At 37.6% G+C, this 21209-nt stretch overlaps 1 protein-coding gene across 1 annotated transcript in view; it reads left to right on the top strand.

The window, feature by feature from the left end:
- Nucleotides 1-21209, top strand: part of LOC311080143 (obscurin-like) — a 395902-nt gene that overhangs the window by 325507 nt on the left and 49186 nt on the right. The window contains exons 22-25 of the mRNA XM_084109914.1: nucleotides 9909-10169; nucleotides 11302-11592; nucleotides 13511-13771; nucleotides 14905-15192. Coding sequence (XP_083966040.1) covers nucleotides 9909-10169; nucleotides 11302-11592; nucleotides 13511-13771; nucleotides 14905-15192 — 1101 coding nt within the window. The remainder of the gene's footprint in view (nucleotides 1-9908; nucleotides 10170-11301; nucleotides 11593-13510; nucleotides 13772-14904; nucleotides 15193-21209) is intronic.

Below are 21209 nucleotides of genomic sequence, written 5' to 3'. Positions count from 1 at the left end.
TCAGCAGCGCCCCCTATTGACTTGGCGACACTAACAATCCCATTTATTAATTTAAAAAAAAAAGCAGATTCAATATTTATCTATTTCTGGTCCTAATTATGCAACGACGAGCACATGATCCGTTGAGCCATGCTGCTTTTATTTATCAAGCAGTAAAAGCGCCCCTTGCCGTGTCCAAAACTTTGTCGTCTGTGGATGAGAGTCTGAAACGAGGACTGTCCTGGTCCATTTCACAGACAATGAGTGATAAGAGAATTTCAGAATGACAGGACACTCATTTATAACACTTTATTTAATAGGAAGAACAGCTCGTTCAGCGCGTCATTTGTCATTACACATTTTCTACACCATTGGACATGCGCAGTACTCTCTATTTTCAATTTTCAATCCGATCAAGTGTTAAATGTCCTCTCGATCGGATTACAAAAGGAACTAGAAAAATGCATTTCCGGAGGAACTGCGAAGTGTGCTTGCTCGGGTGCAGTTCACTAACGTTAGCAGGTAGTGGATAAGGGTGCGTTGAAGTTTGCTTGATCTGAGAATTTCAACAATAGTAGTTTTTTCAAGATTGTGCAAAAAGGTGAAAAGTTATGTGCATTAAGAGACATGTCTGCAATGTAGACTAGTGCCAATGGCATTGTTTATGTGGCTTGGTTGTTGGTTTTGAAATATTTGGTTATGAATATACAGCAGAGAGTGGGAGTGTTTTGGGTGATGAAATAGTATTGAAAAGAAGTTGACAGTCTTCATTTACTGTATCCAATAAGCCAATAAAACTGACCCAGCTGTTCTGTGGTTGAGTGTTCCCTTTGATTAGGAACAAATTTACTATCTCAAATTAGGGTCTACCGTAATTAGCGATGCTTTGATTGCTGCTGTCAAGATGGTTGTCATCACCTACACAGAAACGCTGATTTTTATAGCCTACCGTCAGTCCTCATTTTGTAATTAAATGAAAAACGCTATCAGTTTCACTATTAGCTTACTCTAGCGATGCAATCGCAGCAACATGGATAACGCTGTTTGGCCTTGCCTAACTTTATATGACATATGCGCCATATGCTAGAGTTACACATCCCGCTGCCATTTCAGGGCTTGAATTTCAGTGCGGGAATGTGGGGATTGCGCATAATTTAAACCATTCCCGCAAGGTTAGCTTTTATAGTGCGAGAAATTCCCACACAAATATATTCGCTTCATCTCAGAGCAAATGATTAAAAAATAAATTAACAGATACGAGAAAAAAGATGTCAAACTGTCTTTTATTTTCGAATTTAATTCCTCAATCAGCGCTGGACCGGCATTTTCTGTCTTCCGCTGAGCCCTGGCCATAGACAGATCATATGTTTCACGCTGTCAATGCAGTGGTCTGCGTTGCGCTGATCTTATTCACGCTATCGAGTGTAGGTGCAGCATTCTAACATTGAGTCATAATGAGCTGTTTGTGAAGAAATTATCCGCTTCCAAATTATGTCATTTTAATCACAAAATTTAAACATTAAAAAACAATTTGCTCTTTATGGTGTGCGAGTGATAGAGTGCGGCAGCAACGAACCAACTGATCAGCTCCCAGCGTAACAACATTGAATGTTCGGCCGAACAGCTGATCATAGCTGTACAGGGAGCCTTATTATTTTTCATCTCCATAAATATATCTAGTAGTAAAGCTAATGCAAGGGCTAGAAATCAATTAATCTTTTGCTGATACTTCCTTGTCATCATGGAGAGCGCAGTTCATGGTTGCATAGCAACGGCAGACGCCACGGGAGAGCAAGCGCTTGTGGAAAGGAGAGAGCGGCGCGCTCACGCTTTCCACTTGTTTTTACCATAGACTGTAAAAAATAGGTTTTTACACATCTAGAGCGACGTTGTTGATTGAGCATGTGACTGCGCGTTTCTCCTTGTTTTCTATTGTTATGTGCAGCATATTTCCCGCGCGCACAAACACAGCCACAGACAATGAATTGTTTGGCTAGCGAAGAACAGCATGATGTATTTTGTATAAAGTTTTTTTATTTTTTTTTATTAACTGTTTTGAGAACTGGAAATGCACAATTCATGCATACAAATCTGTAGATATTAATAAATGAAGATGAATGATTAAATTAGACCGATGCATCAAAAGTTATCCCCCCCCCCCCCCATAATCTTTAGATCCCCCCCCCATGTGACCCATGTAAGCGGGGAATTCCCTCCCAGTTTAAGAAACGAAATTCAGGCCCTGCATTTATTAAGACAAACCAAGTAAAACGAATGCAGTCTATTCACTGACTTGGCAGCTCTGTGAAATGTAATACAACAGTGCCACCTACTGTCTAAATGCATTAACATTAAAAGTGTGAGGTAAAACTCTTTTGCATAGACATGGGTTTGTAAATGGGTAAATGGGTTTGTCAATTAGCCTGAAATGTAAAAAACAAAAAAAAAAACAGATCTTGTGCATCCTCACATTGGAGTCCCGAGTTCATGTACAAAGTTTGGTTTCGATACGTTTCGTTTCATTTCAATGACAGAGTTCCTGAGATATGGACGACTTCCTGTTTGGCGACTACGCCGCCGATTTCGTTTGACTGTGATGGGCAAACGCTTCCGAAAATAAAAAATCCTTCTAGTAACTTTTGTGAGGCTTGGTCCAAGGATCATCTACGTCCAGTTTCGTGAAGTTCGGACCAAATTTGTGACCTGTGAAAATTTAGTTTCGCTTTCTGTTCAATCCAATATGGCGGACGAACGACATGGACTCGTGATGTCATCTTCGCGAGCAACTTACACCGGTACTGACCGTACGTTTTAAAATTGGAACGGTGTCTCTGTCTCAAAGGGCCTAGGTGCAGGAGCTGGCCAAAATTTATCTCCCGGGAATAATAAGAAGAAGAAGAAGAAGAAGAAAACTTAAGAAGAACAATAAGTGTGCTGCTTTAAGCAAGCACACTTAATAAACCACACTTTACAATCCAAATGAAATTGTGAAATCAGATCTGGCCAATTGATTCTGACTGATGTGGTTACATGTTACTTTTTTATTCAGATTGTGCTACTGGTCCGATTACAATCGGATTAATCTGTAGCAAATGAGCTCAACAAGGGAAATATGAACAATTAATCATAACTCGTTATAATTAATTATAAATATTCAGGTCATCCATCCATCCATCTTCTTCCACTTATCCGGGGCCGGGTCGCGGGGGCAGCAGTCTAAGCTGAGATGCCCAGACTTCCCTCTCCCTAGACACTTCCTCTAACTCTTCTGGGGGGACACCGAGGCATTCCCAGGCCAGCCGGGAGACATAGTTCCTCCAGCGTGTCCTAGGTCTTCCCCAGGGTCTCCTCCCAGTGGGACGCGCCCGGAACACCTTCCCGGGAAGGCGTCCAGGAGGCATCCGGAATAGATGCCCGAGCCACCTCAGCTGACCCCTCTCGATGTGGAGGAGCAGCGGCTCTACTCTGAGCTCCTCCCGAGTGACTGAGCTCCTCACCCTATCTCTAAGAGATCGCCCAGCTACCCTGCGGAGAAAGCTCATTTCGGCCGCCTGTATCCGGGATCTTGTCCTTTCGGTCATGACCCACAGCTCATGACCATAGGTGAGAGTAGGAACGTAGATTGACCGGTAAATCGAGAGCTTCGCCTTGCAGCTCAGCTCTTTCTTCACCACGACAGACCGGTACATCGACCGGACAGCAGCAAGACAACATCATCCACAAAAAGCAAAGACGAAATCGTGTGGTCCCCAAACCTGACACCCTCTGGCCCCTGGCTGTGCCTATAAATTCTGTCCATAAAAATTATGAACAGAACCGGCGACAAAGGGCAGCCCTGTCGGAGTCCAACATGCACCGGGAACAAGTCTGACTTACTGCCGGCAATGCGAACCAAGCTCCTGCTCCGGTCGTACAGGGACCGGACAGCCCTTAGCAAAGGGCCCCGGATCCCATACTCCCAGAGTGCCCTCCACAGGATGCCGCGAGGAACACAGTCGAATGCCTTCTCCAAATCCACAAAGCACATGTGGATTGGTTGGGCAAACTCCCATGAACCCTCCAGCACCCTGGAGAGGGTATAGAGCTGGTCCAGTGTTCCACGACCGGGACGAAAACCTCACTGTTCCTCCTGAATCCGAGGTTCTACTATCGGACATATTCTCCTCTCCAGTACCCTGGCATAGACTTTCCCGGGGAGGCTGAGAAGTGTGATCCCCCTGTAGTTGGAACACACCCTCCGGTCCCCCTTCTTTTATTCAGATCAGTTAATTTAATTATGTTGATGTAACTGACTTAATATTACCATCAATTAATCTGTTCATCCAGCGAACACTCAGTATTGATAGTCTATCAACTCTTCCGTGTCCACAGAAAAATAAAATTCTTCTTATACCTGTGATCATATCATTAAATTGACATTGATTTATTATCAGACCAGAATCGACTAGCACGAATGTGCACAACAGTTTTATTTAACTAAATCACAAACACATAATTAAACTAACAAATAGGTACACACAATCACGCATACAGGGGTAGAATTGACAGTGAAAATGACTGAAAAACCAGAGTAGAACAGGGGAATGAAGCTATGAAAAGAGTTCTGGAAGAACCATCAGTCATTTACTACAAAGCTCCTTTGTTAACAAAGGGGTTTGTTCACAACTTTGACTAACTAAACAGAGATTTAGTATATTGTACATTTCTTCCAATTGCCTTAGCTGTTGAAGAGCGTCCAGATATACAGTCGCGTGGAGAAAGTCCTGATAGTTCGATCCGATGATGCTAAAGTTGCAATCAATTTCTTCCGTGTAGAATGAGGAAGCAATGGTTGAGGAAGGTACACATGGCTCGATATGTATGAAGCCTGTGTGAGGCCGGATGAGGTCTCATGAACAGCAATCAGGAGCTAAAGAGGGAACTTTGTGTTGGCTTTTAAAGGGGTCATATGATGCGATTTCTTGTTTTACTTTTTCTTTAGTGTGTTATGTAGCTGTTAGTGCAAGTATAAGATCTGCAGAGTTACAAAGCTCAAAGTCTCAAGCCCAAAGAGATATTCTTTATAAAAGTTTAGGCTCAGCCACACCTTCCCGAAACGCTTTGTTTAAACACGCCCCCACAAGTGTGTCAGTGTGTGGGTAAAACAGTACTTAAGCTTTATTTACAACACTGTTCCAGAACAGTACAACTATTCGACTGTGTGCTGCACATTTTTTGAGGACTGTTTCCAGAACCTGTGAGAGTACAAGGCTGGTTGTGCACAAAGGCTGATTCTAAAAAGTGGGCAATACATCTTTGCAAGTACAGTCTGGCGCACAGACACAGCCTGTAAGTATGTTTTCATATTTTAAGAATTTGCTACTGACTATTCAAACACGAGTTGAGCAGCGCTTGTTTGTCATTTCTATGATCATGGTTTTATGTTTACATACTGTTCTCCCACCCGTAGCGTGGCACGACGCGTAAAAAGCCTGTTTAAGTCATTATAATCAGTAATTATGTCCCCAGTGAAATAAAACCGTAACAATCTGATACGATCTGGTCCAGTCGCGCTGGCAAAATTGATCGATCAGCTTGGTCACCTCATTTTCCGGTTCAGATTCGGGCTCAAATTGATAAGGTAGTACTGACTTTATCACCTGTCATCATTGCTTTGGGAGCAGATGTATGGGAAATGGGAAATGCATGTTAATTCATTAAGCAGATTTGTCAATAAATTAGTGGAGAGAATTCCATTATCTATGGGATTGCATGTTCTCATTGAGAACAATAAAATGTCCCAAGTGTCTTTGAAGTGTGTGAGTGGAGCAAAAGGGTGATAATTCATGTATACGGATCACACATTCACGGAATGAGTTACAACAGATTTCTAGTTCCCAGCATGCTTTGCTTCTGACTGACTTCTGAAAGGAAAGCAAATGTTAAAGGAGCCGTATGTAAGATTGTGGCCAAAACTGGTACTGCAATCACTTTCAAATTACTGTAGAGCGGTGTATCCCCTCCCCCCCCCCCCCCTGACTCGAGGTTGCCAGATAGGCTGCAGGATCCAGCACAAACGTTTGTAGCTGCAGCTGTGGTAACTAGAGCTGAGCTGGCAACCCGGATGCTGAAACACTACTGACTTCGTGATTGGTAGATAGGTGGAGGGTGGAGCATCAGGCCAAAACACAACATGACAACATCAACATCAGTTGAGGGCTGCAACTTCACTTTTAAAATGACAATATCCTGGCCGGACTACTGTCAGTGATATAAGTATTTGAAATGAACATGATTTCTTAATGTCTAGTGACATATCAGGGCCATTTTATGATTAATTGAAATACATTTCTTACATACAGCTCCTTTAAAATTAAGTGTTATTTAATGTGTTTTGCTCAATATTAATATGGGGGAGATCTGTTAGTGTTTAATGTTCTATTATTTTGGAATATAAAAGTTATTCTGGTATGTGTGAGTTTCTGGGGTCATTTATGCTGAAGAGTAGAGCCTGTGATTCTGTTGATGATTGACTAAACACCATTAAGATTATAATTACTATATTTTAAAGCAATTGTTGTGCACTCCTCAGAACAGTGATAGTCTCTTGGTTAAATACTTTAGTACATGCAGGTGTGCTTGTGTTTTTAAAAGTAACTAGCTTAAAAAAAAATTAACATTTATAATGTAAATAATTAAAAAAATAATGTGTATGTGTTTGTTTTGCATGAGTAAATATATCTGCAATATATTACACATGCATATCTGATCACATATATAGTACATCTATATATTATGAAGTGTATTACTAAATATAAAATTACATACATTATGATATTTTAGTAAATACATTGTCAGATATTTTTCAATATATGAAAAGTGGCAATTCCTGAATAAATTGCATTATTCAATATATTGTAATATATTAACACAATATATTATTCTGTATATTTTCAAAAATAAGGTTAAACCATTTAATATATTGATCATTCATATGGGAAAAATATATTTGTTCTGTTAGTGGTGTTTGATCGGTCCAGTCGTTACAATTAGGTTCCGTGTAAATGCAGCTACTGTCACTACAGGAGATATTTATGAGTATAATGAGAACAGAAAAGGACATTTAAGCGATTGAGTTCAATAAAGATGAGTTTTGTGCTGAAGTCAGAGAGAATGACGTGAATCACAGATAATGATGTTAAATGAGTTCATGAAGTCTTCAGATAGTCTGATGAAGTTGATTCAGACTCAGTATCTCCTCATATGAGCTTGTAGTTGGAGATCTTCATCTCTCCTTCAGGAGCTTCATTCTGCTTTCTATGGCGAGTCAGAGGTGTTTGTCTGAGATCGTGACGGAGCCTCAAAACAACTGACATGACAAAACTAATGACAGTACAACAGCAAAACACAACTAATATAATGAAATATGAGATAAAATCATCTATAAACTATATAGTGTGAGAAATGTCAGTCTGCCCCGACTCAGCTTCCACTTCAAGATATGTATTAGAATATGTTTCTTCCCTAAAAGAGCTTAATTATCATAGAGACGATTCCTCCTGATCTCAGTAATATGTAAACACCACCGGAGTGAAACTCGATCACTTCTAGTGTGAAACGGCAGTGGGACGTCGAGAATAATCCTGTGTTCAGAAGATACATGAAGGATACATGGAGTTCCCGTCTCAAACAATATCAAAGATGTGGGAACGGAAGACTTTCACTTTCGTTGTTATCCTCAATTTACTTTTAAGACAAAACTTCATTTCCATGTAGAGCTGGAAGAAGAATGTAATACAGTATATAATGTTTGAGCAGAGATTATTCAGGGTTTATTCTGACTCTGATGAACGCAGGGGCTTTAATGCACTTTGTCACTGTTGCTGCAATAAAACTTCATCATTGAGATCTTCAACATCCTCAAAACATTTACAAAATGTAAATTTTACTTTGCACTGAAAGAGATGTTTGAGCCAGTTTGTGTTTCTGTCTTTCTTCTCAGGTTTACCCACATCTGCAGTGACTGTGACACCAGACAGTCCTGTATTCACTTTTTATGTAAATGTGCTCACCTGTTTAATAAGTACATGTAGGAGCGGTCGAAGTCTCGGACGTGGAGCTCTCGTTTATATACTGTCTATGGGAGCTCTCGGCATCTCGAAAACACCGCGCTGATATTGATTCTCGTTTAGTTCTCCTTTTTTATCCAAAGTCTGCTTGCCATGGTCCATAATGTTTGAACGAAACAACAACAGCGTGCAAATAGACATTGCGAACTAACAGTTGTCCACGTCTGTCGCTTTGGTTACTATCAGAGGGCTCTGGTTCATAGCTCTGGTTGCTATGGCAGCACGAGCGGAAACCAGGGACAACGCGGATATGATGCCATTGACGGCGACAAAACGGAAATAAAGAAATGGGACGTGTCTTCGAATTAAATTACAAATTTCTCCTGGTTTGAAAGTTGTTGGAAACAGTCGGGATAATGTAAGTACACAACTAAAATTGTGTACTTTGCTAATTGTGATTTTTGCTATTTTTTAAAGTAAAAAAGTTACATATTGTGCCTTTAAGCGAACGCAAACACCGCATGATCCGTGCATTCAGCCTTAAAGTGACATCATCTGCTTCATGACTGAACTAAGCAGATCATGGGAATTGGCGGTGAAGTGTGTTCTGTGTGTGTTCAGACTCAACACACTGTTATATAATCTGTAATGATAAACGTTCAGTGTTTGTTCAGTGTTGTTGTTTAGTGGAGGAATTCACGCTCTCTCATTCATGCACTTGCTCATATTCTTTCACATGTGCACTCGTGTCTCAGGCAGAGAGTTCAGTATCTTATGCAAATGTTATAATGTCAGTGTTATTCTTGTGGTTTATTTGTGTTCAGTAATGTTATTAAAACTAAACTATTATAATATAGCGCTATATTCTTTTAGGCAACCATGTAGATCTGTTGGATAATTGTTATAAACTTTAGGTAGTTTCTTAAATAACTTAAGATTACAGATTTATAGTTACAAGTTTAATGTTGAGTGAACTTACTTTTGGGAGTTAACTTGTTATCTTTGTTTGCTTGAATAAGTTGGTGCAATATTTAATACAATACAATATTCAAAACAATACATAATTTTATAGTGTGATGTTTTCGTTGGTGGTGGATAATATACAAAAAAAGTCTGATTTGGTCTTAAATGCAAGTTTTATTCATCAGTGTTCATTGAAATGGTAAAAAAAAAAAAAAAAAACCTTCCTGTATGACTTGTCATTTTTTTCTGCTTTTCTTCTCACATACACACTGTTACTTTTGACTATGTTTGCCTTTATTCTCATTTTTAATAAAATTGTACCTTTTGATAGTCATTATGTGAGTATAAAGTGATTCAATAATGTCCAATATTCCTGGTTTTATTTTCAAACTATTTTGGGTTAATCTTAATCCTGTAATGTTGTATTTTTACTCCAAAATTTAGGTTAAAAAACATTTAACCCAATCAGCTGCCAATCTTTTCAACCCAGCATTTTGTAGTGTACAACAGTTTATTATTTAACTGTATATGCTACATTGTCACATGACCTCATCACTTTGCATGTTTAAGTCTGTAATATTTTTACACTCTTAAATTATGTAAGATTTGTAAATGTTGTACAAGCTGCAATTTTGTGTCACGCAAATAGAAAATAACATACATGTATTATAGACTCAGTTTACATGTATGACACACTTTACCCAGTCTTTCAGTTTATACAAAGTTTATCAGTATATAGTCTATCAATAATTACAAACAAATTTAATGTAATCAATACAAACTTCCAGCAAACTAGATCTTTCATTTTTAATACAGTGTTTGTCTCATAAGGAGGTTTTGAGTTCATAAACACTAACATTGATCATGAGACTGTGATGGTGTTTTAATCTATATTTACTCATATGTGTATTAATACAGGAAAACCTGTAGTGAAGGTGAAGCCAGATCAGCGTGTGTTCAAAGGAGAGACAGTCACTCTCACATGTGACATACAGGGAGGAGGAGACATTCAGTGGAGATACAGCTGGATTAGAGATGGAGACACTTTCTATCCATATACAACAACAGCAGAGTTCAGTTTCACAGCTGATGTGTCTCGCAGTGGTGAATACAGCTGTAGAGGAGAGAGATCAGACTCACACACAGACTTCAGTGATGCTGTTACACTGACTGTATCAGGTGAGTCTTCATATTCACATCTGTTTAATGATCATTTAAAATCCATATTTCAACACTTATGATCTTCTGTATCAGCCACATCTGTTCTTATAAGCAATTCACTTTTAGTCATGACTGTCTTCAGATGTCTTGTGTGTGTTGCACATTTTTATCAGGATATTTTTTAAAACATCATGTAAATTGTGACTTTCCAGTGTTATTGGCGTCTCCATCTTTGAGATTAACTTTAGTCACTGTCGCTATGGTTACAGGAGATATTTACTAATAGAAAATATGAGTTTTGTGCTGAAGTCAGAGAGAATGACGAGACTCACAGATAATGATGTTAAATGAGTTCATGAAGTCTTCAGATAGTCTGATGAAGTTGATTCAGACTCAGTATCTCCTCATATGAGCTTGTAGTTTGAGATCTTCATCTCTCCTTCAGGAGCTTCATTCTGCTTTCTATGGCGAGTCAGAGGTGTTTGTCTGAGATCGTGACGGAGCCTCAAAACAACTGACATGACAAAACTAATGACAGTACAACAGCAAAACACAACTAATATAATGAAATATGAGATAAAATCATCTATAAACTATATAGTGTGAGAAATGTCAGTCTGCCCCGACTCAGCTTCCACTTCAAGATATGTATTAGAATATGTTTCTTCCCTAAAAGAGCTTAATTATCATAGAGATGATTCCTCCTGATGTCAGTAATATGTAAACACCACCGGAGTGAAACTCGATCACTTCTAGTGTGAAACGGCAGTGTGACGTCGAGAATAATCCTGTGTTCAGAAGATACATGAAGGATACATGGAGTTCCCGTCTCAAACAATATCAGAGATGTGGGAACGGAAGACTTTCACTTTCATTGTTATCCTCAATTTACTTTTAAGACAAAACTTCATTTACATGTAGAGCTGGAAGAAGAATGTAATACAGTATATAATGTTTGAGCAGAGATTATTCAGGGTTTATTCTGACTCTGATGAACGCAGGGGCTTTAATGCACTTTGTCACTGTTGCTGCAATAAAACTTCATCATTGAGATCTTCAACATCCTCAAAACATTTACAAAATGTAATTCTTTTGCTTTTTTACTGAAAGAGATGTTTGAGTCACTTTGTGTTTCTGCCTTTCTTCTCAGATTTACCCACATCTGCAGTGACTGTGACACCAGACAGTCGTGTATTCACTGGAGAAACAGTCGATCTGAAGTGTGTGATAATCTCTGATCACAGTGACTGGAGATATGAGTGGTATAAAGACTACAGTGTAATATTACAGACGTCTGATTATCGTTACACTGTAAACAGAGACACTCTCACTATCACACGAGTAATTACATCTGATCAGGGTCAGTACGGGTGTAAAGGACAGAGATATGGAAGACCAAACTCATCAACAGCAAGATCTGCTGTTTATGTCACAGTGAAGGGTGAGTTCAACATCATTGTCCTCTTAAACTCTCTCTACTAAGATACATTATATATAATCGAGACACTGTTCAGACTGAACTACTTTATTATTAAATAGTGTAAACAGGGCCTATAATGAACACTCACCATGAGCCAAACGGGAGTAAAAATCGGCGAGTGTGTGAAACGCTGTCAGTCGCTATTTGGCCAGTAGCATTTTTTTCAATTCTAACAAATGCAATTTTCTGACAACATGAACGTGAACAAACGTGAATGACGCTCTGTACAGTTGACGGGTCAGTGCTTCATCATCACGAAAGTTTCAGCCTCTCCAGTGTAAATGTTCAAGGAAGTGGAACAAGCGAAAGGGACTTGGTAACTCGTGTGTGTGTGTGTGTGTGTGTGTGTGTGTTTAACATCTGAAGCGCGGCCCTGAAAGACACTTCTCTCAGACAGTGTGTGAAGTTGAGCTCTCTTTCATGCCTACCTGCGCTTCAGTGGACAAATTCACTCCAAATTACGTCAAAAAACATAGTCCTACTTAGTCGGTGATGTCTTAAGCAAACGCAAACACAAAACACATGATCCGTGCATTCAGCCTTAAAGTGACATCATCTGCTTCATGACTGAACTAAGCAGATCATGGGAATTGGCGGTGAAGTGTGTTCTGTGTGTGTTCAGACTCAACACACTGTTATATAATCTGTAATGATAAACGTTCAGTGTTTGTTCAGTGTTGTTGTTTAGTGGAGGAATTCAGACTCTCTCATTCATTCACTTGCTCATATTCTTTCACATGTGTACTCGTGTCTCAGGCAGAGAGTTCAGTATCTTATGCAAATGTTATAATGTCAGTGTTATTCTTGTGGTTTATTTGTGTTCAGTAATGTTATTAAAACTAAACTATTATAATATAGCTCTATATTTTTTTTTTAGGCAACCATGTAGATCTGTTGGATAATTGTTATAAACTTTAGGTAGTTTCTTAAATAACTTAAGATTACAGATTTATAGTTACAAGTTTAATGTTGAGTGAACTTACTTTTGGGAGTTAACTTGTTATCTTTGTTTGCTTGAATAAGTTGGTGCAATATTTAATACAATACAATATTCAAAACAATACATAATTTTATAGTGTGATGTTTTCGTTGGTGGTGGATAATATACAAAAAAAGTCTGATTTGGTCTTAAATGCAAGTTTTATTCATCAGTGTTCATTGAAATGGTAAAAAAAAAAAAAAAAAACCTTCCTGTATGACTTGTCATTTTTTTCTGCTTTTCTTCTCACATGCACACTGTTACTTTTGACTATGTTTGCCTTTATTCTCATTTTTAATAAAATTGTACCTTTTGATAGTCATTATGTGAGTATAAAGTGATTCAATAATGTCCAATATTCCTGGTTTTATTTTCAAACTATTTTGGGTTAATCTTAATCCTGTAATGTTGTATTTTTACTCCAAAATTTAGGTTAAAAAACATTTAACCCAATCAGCTGCCAATCTTTTCAACCCAGCATTTTGTAGTGTACAACAGTTTATTATTTAACTGTATATGCTACATTGTCACATGACCTCATCACTTTGCATGTTTAAGTCTGTAATATTTTTACACTCTTAAATTATGTAAGATTTGTAAATGTTGTACAAGCTGCAATTCTGTGTCACGCAAATAGAAAATAACATACATGTATTATAGACTCAGTTTACATGTATGACACACTTTACCCAGTGTTTCAGTTTATACAAAGTTTATCAGTATATAGTCTATCAATAATTACAAACAAATTTGATGTAATCAATACAAACTTCCAGCAAACTTTCATTTTTAATACAGTGTTTGTCTCATAAGGAGGTTTTGAGTTCATAAACACTAACATTGATCATGAGACTGTGATGCTGTTTTAATCTATATTTACTCATGTGTGTATTAATACAGGAAAACCTGTAGTGAAGGTGAAGCCAGATCAGCGTGTGTTCAGTGGAGAGAGAGTCACTCTCACATGTGACATACAGGGAGGAGGAGACATTCAGTGGAGATACAGCTGGATTAGAGATGGAGACACTGACTATACATATACTCCAACAGCAGAGTTCAGTTTCACAGCTGATGTGTCTCGCAGTGGTGAATACAGTTGTAGAGGAGAGAGATCAGACTCACACACAGACTTCAGTGATGCTGTTACACTGACTGTATCAGGTGAGTCTTCATATTCACATCTGTTTAATGATCATTTAAAATCCATATTTCAACACTTATGATCTTCTGTATCAGCCACATCTGTTCTTATAAGCAATTCACTTTTAGTCATGATTGTTTTCAGATGTCTTGTGTGTGTTGCACATTTTTCAGGATATTTTTTAAAACATCATGTAAATTGTGACTTTCCAGTGTTATTGGCGTCTCCATCTTTGAGATTTACTTTAGTCACTGTCGCTATGGTTACAGGAGATATTTACTAATAGAAAAGATGAGTTTTGTGCTGAAGCCAGAGAGAATGACGAGACTCACAGATAATGATGTTAAATGAGTTCATGAAGTCTTCAGATAGTCTGATGAAGTTGATTCAGACTCAGTATCTCCTCATATGAGCTTGTAGTTGGAGATCTTCATCTCTCCTTCAGGAGCTTCATTCTGCTTTCTATGGCGAGTCAGAGGTGTTTGTCTGAGATCGTGACGGAGCCAGAGCCTCAAAACAACTGACATGACAAAACTAATGACAGTACAACAGCAAAACACAACTAATACTAGGAAATATGAGATAAAATCATCTATAAACTATATAGTGTGAGAAATGTCAGTCTGCCCCGACTCAGCTTCCACTTCAAGATATGTATTAGAATATGTTTCTTCCCTAAAAGAGCTTAATTATCATAGAGATGATTCCTCCTGATGTCAGTAATATGTAAACACCACCGGAGTGAAACTCGATCACTTCTAGTGTGAAACGGCAGTGTGACGTCGAGAATAATCCTGTGTTCAGAAGATACATGAAGGATACATGGAGTTCCCGTCTCAAACAATATCAGAGATGTGGGAACGGAAGACTTTCACTTTCATTGTTATCCTCAATTTACTTTTAAGACAAAACTTCATTTCCATGTAGAGCTGGAAGAAGAATGTAATACAGTATATAATGTTTGAGCAGAGATTATTCAGGGTTTATTCTGACTCTGATGAACGCAGGGGCTTTAATGCACTTTGTCACTGTTGCTGCAATAAAACTTCATCATTGAGATCTTCAACATCCTCAAAACATTTACAAAATGTAAATTTTACTTTGCACTGAAAGAGATGTTTGAGCCAGTTTGTGTTTCTGTCTTTCTTCTCAGATTTACCCACATCTCTAGTGACTGTGACACCAGACCGTCCTGTATTCACTGGAGAAACAGTCGATCTGAAGTGTGTGATAAACTCTGATCACAGTGACTGGAGATATGAGTGGTATAAAGACAGTGTAATATTACAGACGCCTGATTATCGTTACACTGTAAAGAAAGACACTCTCACTATCACAGGAGTAATTGCATCTGATCAGGGTCAGTACTGGTGTAGAGGACAGAGAGATGGAAGACCAAACTCATCAACATCAAGCTCTGCTGTTTATGTCACAGTGAAGGGTGAGTTCAACATCATTGTCCTCTTAAACTCTCTCTACTAAGATACATTATATATAATCGAGAAACAGGGCCTATAATGAACACTCACCATGAGCCAAACGGGTGTAAAAATCGGCGAGTGTATGAAACGCTGTCAGACGCTATTTGGCCAATAGCAATTTTTTTCAATTTCTAACAAATGCAGTGTTGAGACAACATGAACATGAACAACCGTGAATGACGCTCTGTACAGTTGACGGGTCAGTGCTTCATCATCACGAAAGTTTCAGCCTCTCCAGTGTAAATGTTCAAGGAAGTGGAACAAGCGAAAGGGAATTGGTAACTTGTGTGTGTGTGTGTGTTTAACATCTGAAGCGCGGCCCTGAAAGACACTTCTCTCAGACAGCGTGTGAAGTTGAGCTCTTTCATGCCTACCTGCGCTTCAGTGGACAAATTCACTCAAAATTATGTCAAAAAATATAGTCTTAGTTGATTATGTCTTAAGCGAACGCAAACACAAAACGCATGATCCGTGCATTCAGCCTTAAAGTGACAGCATCCTAATAATCCTGGTGTTAATGTTAACCAAACAACAAAGGACAAAGAAAAAAACACTCACTGCTCTTGAACTTTAAAAAGTTATCTTCCTCTTTGGTCTTTGAGGCTACAGGGGTTGCAGTGGAGAGACGTTCTTGCTTCTCTGCACACATCTGTTTTAATGTACAGTCAATGGGTCGTAAATATACGAGTAAATATGTGAGTGATTTGCGCGTAAAGAGACATTCCCGAAAACTCTTCTCCTGATTCACAAATACTTCGTAACCCTCAGATGTGATAGTGAAATGTGTGTGTGCGTTAATAAATTCCAATCAGTCGTAAATGGGACGCGCGTGCACGCTCATTCTCTCAATTACCATAAATCCCGCCCATTAAAAGCGACTGACAACTATACAGGTGCTGGTCATAAAATTAGAATATCATCAAAAAGTTGATTTATTTCAAGAATTCAACTTAACAGGTGAAACTAATATATTATATAGACTCATTGCATGCAAAGTGAGATATTTCAAGCCTTTATTTGTTATAATTTTGATGATTATGGCTTACAGCTTATGAAACCCATGAAATCAAAATCCCAGAAAATTAGAATATTACATGAAATCACACAGTAATTACACAGTAATACCATGGTCATTGAACCAGGTTTTGGTTCTTTTGGCGGTGTGGGCAGGTGCAAATCCTGCTGGAAAATGAAGGAAGCATGAAGTGCTCTGAAAATGTCCTGGTAGACGGCTGCGTTGACTCTGGATTTAATAAAGCACAGTGGACCAAAGTCCTCTTTTCTGATGAGAGCAAATTTTGCATCTCATTTGGAAACCAAGGTCCCAGAGTCTGGAGGAAGAATGGAGAGGCACACAATCCAAGATGCTTGAAGTCCAGTGTGAAGTTTCCACAGTCTGTGTTGGTTTGGGGAGCCATGTCATCGGCTGGTGTTGGTCCACTGTGCTGTCCACTCAACGCAGCCGTCTACCAGGACATTTCCAGAGCACTTCATGCTTCCTTCAGCAGACAAGCTTTATGGAGATGCTTCCTTCATTTTCCAGCAGGATTTGCACCTGCCCACACTGCCAAAAGAACCAAAACCTGGTTCAGTGACCATGGTATCACTGTGTAATTACTGTGTGATATCATGTAATATTCAAATTTTCTGGGATTTTGATTTCGTGGGTTTCATAAGCTGTAAGCCATAATCATCAAAATTATAACAAACAAAGGCTTGAAATATCTCACTTTGCATGTAATGAGTCTATATAATATATTAGTTTCACCTGTTAAGTTGAATTCTTGAAATAAATCAACTTTTTGATGATATTCTAATTTTATGACCAGCACCTGTATATGGGCATCATATTATGACACGAAATGAAGGATTTCAACATGTCTTTTCAAAAGCGAATGAAAAAGAGAAATTTCTCAGATGCAGAAATTGAAGTTTTATTATCAGAAGTTCATTCAAAACGCCACATTTTATTTTCAAGTGTACATAGTGGCGTATCAGGTCCTAAAAAAAGGATTTTTTTAGGTAATAAGGATTTTACTTAAATGCTTTAGGTAAAAATGCTTGGCAGCATATTACAGATGCAGTTAATGGAGTTTCATCTGTTAATCGAACAGTCCCAGAAGTGAAAAGAAAATGGTTCGACATGAAGCTTGACTGCAACACTTGTGACTTGCAGACTTAAGAATAAGCAGCTTGAATATACATTTTTTAAAAATAAAAAAAAGATTACAAAAAAGACTTGCGGACTTGTGTTCCGTTTGCAGATGCTATTACTGGCTCTCGTAATAAAAGTAAAAAGAAAAACCGTATATAATTACTATATATAATATTTTTTCAAAATGCTGTGTAAATATGTACCCGGTTAAGGTGAATTAAAATGCAGCTTATTAATGAGCAAAACGTTCGGATGTTAATCGCACTATTTACGTGTGGCTGGGAGCAGGTGTAGATTTCTTTCGTACCAACTAACATTTGGAAAATACGAACATTTTAATGAATCCGAAAATTTATGCCAGAACCACTTTACACACGATTTACACAAAAATTCGTTCTGCTCGTGTTTCATGAATGAGACTCTATGTATGTGAGTGTGTTTCAGCAGCCTCTGTTGTTGTTAGGAGAGAAAGCCTGATAGGGCTGCCTTCAGCCGGAAAGTGGCCATAAATGGACTTGTCTCACATTCTATAAGAATGTAACGCATATTCTCATTGGTTTGCTGTTACACCCCCCTGAACCCAGTATAAATGCTGATGTTTGCAAGTAAAAGTAGAGAAGGTCGGTGGACACCAGTTGGCTTCATGTTCCTGACTCTCCCAGGCCTGCAATTCTTTTCAATCCATGAAAAAGGAACAAGACTGAGAATGAGGCACGAGGAACAATATATAGAGATAAAATATTCTAACACCCACTTTATTAAATTTCAGTACCTGAAAACGTATTAGACCTGGCTGAAGAGCGCTTTTTATTCATTTTTTATGTATTGTATTTATTTGTGCTTTTGCTTTTAATTTGATTGGTCTTATTTTATTACTGACTGTTTTACTGACTGTTTACTTGTCTTTAAATGGTTTCAAACTGGAATAGAGGAATGTGAATTTTCACTGGTATCTAAAATGTTGGTGTCATAACTGCCTGTGTTTGTGTCATGGCTGGTAAAAAATATTTGTGGCCGGTAAATTTTCTTAAGTTACCGGCTGGTATATACTAAATACTATATACTATACTATACTATACTATACTATACTATACTATATACTATACTATACTATACTATACTATATACTATACTATACTATACTATACTATACTATATAGTATACTATACTATACTATACTATACTATGCTATACTATACTATACTATACTATGCTATACTATGCTATATTATTCTGTATATAATGTATTCTATCTACTATCGCCCTTAATATATGTGCATCAGAACACATTATACTCTAAAAAATGCTGGGTTATTTTTTTCAACCCAAACGCTGGGTTGAGAGTGTTGGGTAAGAACGCTGGGTTGATTTAACCCAATTGGGTTGAAAATCATTGTTAATCTGTAACCCAGTGGTGCTGGGTTGGGAACGCAGTCGTGAAAGAGAGTTTGTACGTGACTTTAACAACACGGACGACACCAGTGAGAGGAGACACCATTTTCTCTACATCTTCAGATGGAAGCCAGTGAAAAACGCTTTACGGTAAGTTAAGATACAAAAACAAACAAACAAACAAACAAAAAAAATACATTTAAGTAATTATCAATTGCCAGAGACCTAGGAGTGCTTCATTCTTTTGAGTTTATGTGAGTTTATTTTTAGAAAATAGAATTTTTTTCTGTTGTCTCCTCCATGTTTACTTCAAATTTGTATGCAACAACAGTATGACTTCTTGTTCACATTTTATTTCAGTCATTGATGTCTGTGTTTTTGATTGCAGAACTCAAATCAACTTTAAAGAGGAGTCGTCCTTCTTGGTCTTCCTTTCTTAAAGGAATAGTTCACAAAAATAAAAATTGTCAAAAATACAAAGTAATATTAGAAGTAATCCATGGCAATATTTATATATGAATGAAATCCTGAATTATATCTCTTCATATTATATAAATCGATCATGTCTGTTCAGAAGACTTGAAAATGTTGGACTCCCAGACTTGCAATGGATGGACCAAAATTTTGAGAATATTAAATATCTTCATTTGTGTTCCAAATATTAACGAAAGTCTTATGGTTTATGAACAAAATGAGAGAGAGTAAATCATGACAATTTTCATTTTTGGGTGAACTATCTCTTTAAAGCGGTATGTACTATGCCATGTCTGTTTAATACTTCAACAAAGTAGTAGTTTTCCAGAATATATCAATATATATATATTTTTTTTTTTTTGAATGATGTTGCATGCCTTTGCTGTTCTGCTTGAGTTTCTTCTTGACTGAACTAAGATCATGGGAATTGGCGGTGAAGCGTGTTCTGTGTGTGTTCAGACTCAACACACTGTTATATAATCTAATGATAAATGTTCAGTGTTTGTTCAGTGTTGTTGTTTAGTGGAGGAATTCACGCTCTCTCATTTATTCACTTGCTCATATTCTTTCACATGTGCACTCGTGTCTCAGGCAGAGAGTTCAGTATCTTATGCAAATGTTATAATGTCAGTGTTATTGTTGTGGTTTATTTGTGTTCAGTAATGTTATTAACCATGTAGATCTGTTGGATAATTGTTATAAACTATAGGTAGTTTCTTAAATAAATTAAGATTACAGATTTATAAATAAGTTTAAATAAGTTTAAGTTGAGTGAACTTAAATTTGGGAGTTTACTTGTTTCCTTTGTTTGCTTGAATAAGTTGTTGCAATATTTAATACAACTAGATGGGAAAGTTCATCGAGACAAACTTTAAGTTGGCTTGGAAAAGGTTGGACGAGAAGTTTAAAGTAGTTTGAAGTATTACATTATTACTTGATTTTGTCTTTCTCAATCCTTTTATGACAATTAAAAATATTGTGTTGCCGTCACATGAAAAACGATCAAATTATCAAATAATTGTTCTGGGTGGTTGCCATTGTGTTCTGGGTGGTTGTTATGAGATAGATAGATTAGAAATATTAGAATGGAAAATGAGTCTCGATGGATTATAAATAGTACATAGAATGGCAGCTAATGCCCCAGACAGCATGGTAACAGTGATTCAATGTTGAGTTTTGATCCAAACCATCATTTTGGTTGACATCAAAATTTCAATGTTTAAAGTGTGTTGGATCAGCATTGAAATGTTGATGAAAGGGAACAGCACATATGGGTGAAGACAGTGACATTGAACTAACAGTGAGTCTTAGTTTATGAGCACAATATCTTGCAGGCATGTATCTGTGCAAAACACTACTGGGTGTTTCCCAATCAGTGGGGCGTTTCAGTTCATGATGGGCACTTTCAATGGTGTTACCTCATTTGCTCTAATACACTGGGGGGTTGGTTTAGGGGTGGGCCCTCACGATTTTAGCAAGTCTTTTGAAAAATGGTTGAAAAACACCAATTGTAGTTTGAAAATTGGCACTAATTGGTATACGCCCATTTTGGTTTTGCATGTGGGCTTCTCAGTAGTTAATTGATGCTTCCTTATTAGAGAGAAAACACAAGGTGCGTCCTATACGGAAGTCTTGTGTGTTTGACATGCATGAACTCTCCGAGTTTCAAACAATGGTGCATATAATGTATTTCTGTTTTTAGCATGCTTTTTACTTGCATTTTATTTATTGTTACTAAATCTACTAACATACATTAATTTTCAAAGTAAGTAAAGTGTTGAAATAAATTGCACAGATAGCATGCGAACATTGATACAATGTTGAGTTTTGATCTAAACCATAATTTTGGTTGAGATTGACATTTCAGTGTTTAAAGTGTGTTGGATCAGCATTGAAATTTTAATGAAAGCCAACAGCACACATGGGTGGAGACAGTGGGTGCTTCTCAATATCCA

Source organism: Abramis brama (genome assembly GCF_963993115.1).
Source record: "Abramis brama genome assembly, chromosome: 3".
Taxonomy (NCBI): Eukaryota; Metazoa; Chordata; class Actinopteri; order Cypriniformes; family Leuciscidae; genus Abramis; species Abramis brama.
The sequence above is the reverse complement of the archived record's forward strand: the minus strand, read 5'-3'. Positions and strand labels throughout refer to the sequence as shown.